The sequence below is a fragment of the Arctopsyche grandis genome, chromosome 12, assembly GCF_051622035.1.
Source record: "Arctopsyche grandis isolate Sample6627 chromosome 12, ASM5162203v2, whole genome shotgun sequence".
NCBI classification, from domain to species: domain Eukaryota; kingdom Metazoa; phylum Arthropoda; class Insecta; order Trichoptera; family Hydropsychidae; genus Arctopsyche; species Arctopsyche grandis.
In genome coordinates this window covers 10,921,557-10,926,968 of record NC_135366.1, presented here as the reverse complement: position 1 = coordinate 10,926,968, position 5,412 = coordinate 10,921,557, and the positions used below count along the sequence as shown (strand labels likewise).

The 5,412-nt window shown below is 29.9% G+C and overlaps 1 protein-coding gene across 1 annotated transcript; it reads right to left on the bottom strand.

The window, feature by feature from the left end:
- Positions 1 to 1,440: 1,440 nt before the first annotated feature.
- On the bottom strand, positions 1,441 to 3,933 carry LOC143920428 (zinc finger MYM-type protein 1-like). Its single transcript, XM_077443314.1, has 2 exons — positions 3,735 to 3,933; positions 1,441 to 3,664 (listed from the first exon to the last, which is right to left on the bottom strand). The coding sequence occupies exon 2, from the start codon at positions 3,619 to 3,621 to the stop codon at positions 1,441 to 1,443; it is 2,181 nt and encodes a 726-aa protein (XP_077299440.1). The 5' UTR covers positions 3,622 to 3,664; positions 3,735 to 3,933.
- Positions 3,934 to 5,412: the final 1,479 nt, after the last annotated feature.

Genomic DNA, 5,412 nt, shown 5'->3' with positions numbered 1-5,412 from the left:
TAACCTCACCAAACCAAACCCAACCTAACCTAACCAACACCGAAATCAAATAATTGGACATTGCAAAAATATACACAAAACGTGCTTACTTCACGAAACCTAACCCAACCTTACTTAACCAGCACCGAAATCAATGAATTCGACAAAGCAAAAATATCCACAAAACGTGCATACCTCACAAAACCTAACCCATCCTAACCTTACCATCACCAAAATCAGAGAATTGGACATTGCAAAAATATATACAAAACGTCCTTACTTCCCGAAACCTAACCCAACCTTACATAGCCATCACCGAAGTCAAAGAATTCGACATTGCAAAAATATCCATAAAACGTGCTCACCTCACCACACCTAACCCAACCTAACCTATGCAACACCAAAATCAAAGAATTCCAGATTGTAAGATTTACACAAAACTCGCTTATCTCACCAAACCAAACCCAACCTATCCTAACCATCACCGAAATCAAAGAATTCGTCAAAGCAAAAATATCCACAAAACCTGCTAACCTCACCAAACCTAACGTAAACTAACCTTACCATCACCGAAATCAAAGAATTGGACATTGCAAAAATATACACAAAACGTGCTTACTTCACGAAACCTAACCCAACCTAACCTCACCATCACCGAAATCAATGAATTCGACATTGAAAAAATATACACAAAACGTGCTTACCTCACAAAACCTAACCCAACCTAACCTAACCATCGTCGAAATCAAAGAATTCGACATTGCAAAAATATACACAAAACGTGCTAACCTCACCAAACCTAACCCAACCTAACCTAACCAACACCAAAATCAAAGAATTCCGGATTTATATATATATATATATATATATATATATATATATATATATATATATATATATATATATATATATATATTTATATATATATATATATATATATATATATATATATATATATATATATATATATATATATATGTATATATATATATATTTATATATATATATATATATATATATATATATATATATATATATATATATATATATATATATATATGTATATATATATATATATATATATATATATATATACATATAAATATATATATATATATATATATATATATATATATATATATATATATATATATATATATATATATATAAATATATATATATATATACATATAAATATATATATATATATATATATATATATATATATATATATATATATATATATATATATATATATATATATATATATATATATATATATATATATATATATATATATATATATATATTTATATATATATATATATATATATATATATATATATATATATATATATATATATATATATATATATATATATTTATATGTATATCAGTGGCGGGCGGTGACTTTTCAAACAAGGGATGCTGTCCCTTGTTTGAAAAAAAAAACCGACCAATTTATTTTTTAAAATTTAATTTTATTCTTCGTTCCTTTTTACAAAATTCATCGATAACCGCATCATAGAATTTTTTATTGTTTTTTAAATTTGACATTATTTTCTTTTCGATTGCAATTAAAGCAAGACCAGAGAGTCTTTCTTCACTTTGACTACTTCTGGTGAACGTTTTAATTCTTTTCATAGTCGAAAATGATCGTTCAGCCGATGCGCTCGTGGAAGGTATCGTACAAATTAATTGTATTAAACTAAATACTTGTTCCAAAACGTCTATTAGATCATCTTTCACAATTAATTCCTTTACGTCATTTATAGATTTCAAATGAAAATCTTGCGTTGAGTACAAGTAAATTAATTCGCTTTTTAATTTCATAAAATCAAAGTATTTTCCATAAGTTAGGTGGAGTGATTTAAATAGGAAATCTGGAAAATTATTTTCATATTCTTTAAATTTTTTGACGTTAAAAAATTCGAGAAATTTTAAATTTTCGATATCTCGAAATCGATTGGTTGTATTTACTGAAAGAGTTTCTAAAATTTCAGAATAGTGAAGTTTATACGTTGTTTTCACATCTTCTTCACATTCAGCATATTTTCTTTTTCTATTAAAATTTTTAGTTATTACTTTGTTCCACAATGAATCAAAATCGTCTTTTTTGTTATCTAAATATTTTACAAATTTTTTAATTTCACTTACGCAATACGATATGTCAAAGGTTTTTTTTTGTAAAATTTCAAATAAAAAATCTGCCGAATTAAATATTGCAGAAAATAAATGCAAATTGAAATTGAATTCAAACTCTTTTAAATAACGATGAAGGACTTCAGCATTTATGACAGCATCAGTATCCCATTCGTCTTCGTCATTAATTATTTGATTAAATATTTCCATTAATTCTGTTTGATATTCTAATATCATATTTAAAATTTTGCTATTGTAGTTCCATCGTGTAGGGGCAGCAGTGGGAAATCGTTTTTTTATTTGACAATCGAGAAGGGAAATTCTTCTTGAAGACTTACAAAAAAAAGTTGAAAATGACAACATACGGCTGAAAAAACGTTTGCATCCGGATATATGTTTAACAGATTGCGACAAAACTAAATTCAATCTGTGAGCGTAACAATGGACAAATAAAGAATTAGGACAAATATCTCGAATTTTTCGTTGCACTCCATTATGCTCCCCGGACATTACAGCCGCTCCATCGTACGTTTGTGCAATTAATTTGTCCAAACAACCAAATTCTTCCAAGGTCTCACGTATGTGCTGAAAAAGAGCATTAGCTGTTCTATTGGGACTAACATCGACAAATCCAACAAATCTCTCCTGAATTTCATTATTTTCATCTACATATCTAAAAATAGTAGATAGCTGAGCTTTGCGACTGATATCTGTAGATTCGTCCACAATTATGGAAACAAATTTTGATGCACGTATTTCAGTTTTAATCTCATCTAGCAAGACTTTTGATATTGCGGATACCAAGTCATTTTGTATATGGTTCGATAGTCCAGTAAACACCGTAGAGTTATCTAAATGAGTTTTCAATTTTATGTCTGATTCACTCAACAGATACAGCAATTCAATATAATTCCCTCTATTTTCCGATTCCTGGTGCTCAAAATGTCCTCGTAAAGGTTGTTCTTGTTTTGCTAAAAAACAGATCGCGCTTATTAATTTCGACAAAATGTATCTATTTGCAGTAACTTCTTTGTTGTGCATTTCAATATTTGCTTTAAATTGAGCACTTAAAAAATTTTCTATACGAGGTCCCTTTCCAAATTTTTTAAATTGAGCAGCAGAACATATGTGAGCTTGAGAACATTCATGTCTCTTGCGCGATTTACTTAAATTGTTTAGGTCAGAAAATCCAAATTTACTCCAGACATTCACTTCTTGAGAAAATAAAATACATGGCCAACAGAATAATTTCGTTAAGTGAGCACATCCACAAATCCATGAAATTTTTTCGTATGTTTCTGTGTTAAAATACCTTTTAAATGTTTTTGTTTTAGACTGAATATTTAATATTGGTGTGGGTTTGGGGCTCTTAACAATAATCTCCTTTTCATTAAATGGGAGAGAAGCAAATCTTCTTTTCAGCACATTTTCAATTAAACAATTGCAATTATTATTGATCTCGACGACAAGTCCACTCTCATTGTTATTTTCGATATCCATATTAAAGGCAATAATGAAAACTCGTAAGTAGTGGAACAGTAAACTAAAAATAAAGTTAGACGAAACTAATTAAAATGAAAACTTAATTCAAAAGTAAAAAATAACCAACTTACAGTATAAATGATTAACTTCGTCTAAAGAAATGAATCGGCTAGCTTTTTGATAAATAACTTGGGGCGTAGCGTGCGGAAATATCGATCAACAGCGACTTCCAAGTGAAACTCAATAGATAAGCAAACAGAGAAACCGAATCCACCGTAGAGGTTAAACAAGTGTCAACGCGTCCGCGCGAATATGACAGCCTCATAGTGCGCATGCGCAAATGGGATCGGTCCGAACTCCAAATCCATGACGCGCGCGCACTTCACTCAGCGTCTACTCGCCAGCGTCACTCGCCTGTGGCCGGCCTATGCGAATGCGGCCTATGCGAATCCTTAATAAAAATTATCAAAAGATCCTATATAATGCATCATGTAACAAAAAACACGTGATATGTGAAATATATATCATATACTACATCATAATCACGTACATCACTAAGAATACATCGAAGCGAAATTCAAATATTTATTAAAAATACTCTTGGCTTTTTAAAGTTATAGGGGATGCGCCGCATCCACCGCATCCATGGACCGCACGCCACTGATGTATATATATATATATATATATATATATATATATATATATATATATACATATATATATATATATATATATATATATATATATATATATATATATATATATATATATATATATATATATATATATATATATATATATATATATATATATATATATATATATATATATATATATATATATATATATATATATATATATATATATATATATATATATATATATATATATATATAGATAGAAGCCGGGTTTAGCTAGTATAATAAAAAAACAATACAGTATCGAGAGTATTTTTACAATACAGTATTTTGAGTATTATTTAAAAATCAACCGTTAACTAATCACGCGGGACTGTTTTCGTGGGTGTAAAAAAGAGGTGATATTATAGATGTTTGGCGGCTCCTAGCTCCTATAAAAATAGCTAATCAAAAAAATAAAACCACAGAAACATGTCTATGGTAAATATCCATAGCATATTAAAAAATAAGTTCTCTAGTGTCATAATTGAGGAAGGGAGAAGTGTAATACGTTTGTATGGACAAAGTGGTGTTGTCCAACCCTTTTAAGGACTTTTAGTCGCTATTTTAGACACATTTTTTTTTTATGGGAAACCATTCTTATTTCATTGTTAAGTAAGATACATACGAAAGTACATTTGTTGATATACATATGTATATTTGTATGCATTAGTCGTGTCTCGCCGCTTTTGAGCGTCAAGTTTCTAATTTGCGACGCGACGACTTTGCACGCCAGTCAGGGGTAAAAAATGCTCGGTTTGTGAGCGCTTATTAATTTAGTTTTGCACAGGCGACGAGTGTTCCCTTGCAGTTCTATCTGGTTGCGAAAGTTAGTTCGAGTCATATTGCGCGCCCAGAGAGATGCAACTCGGTTAATCCGCGACGCGCCGAGCGCATTTTCAAGTTTCAGCTGAAATTACTTTGCGGCTATTGTTGCTGAGGCCAGGTGAAGTAGTCGGTGCTGTGCATTCGGATGAAATGTACCGATATTATCCCGACCGCGCGAATGCAAATTTTGCGTACTTACTTTGAAACATACCAAATGGAAATGTGGTTATTATGTATGTATTTGGGTTTCTGGAATTATTCAAGACAATTCTTGCACCGAATGTGTCCAACTTGGATATTTTGT

Coding starts and splice junctions, on each gene's coding strand:
- LOC143920428 (XM_077443314.1), bottom strand. CDS start 3,621: ATGGATATCGAAAATAACAATGAGAGTGGACTTGTCGTCGAGATCAAT.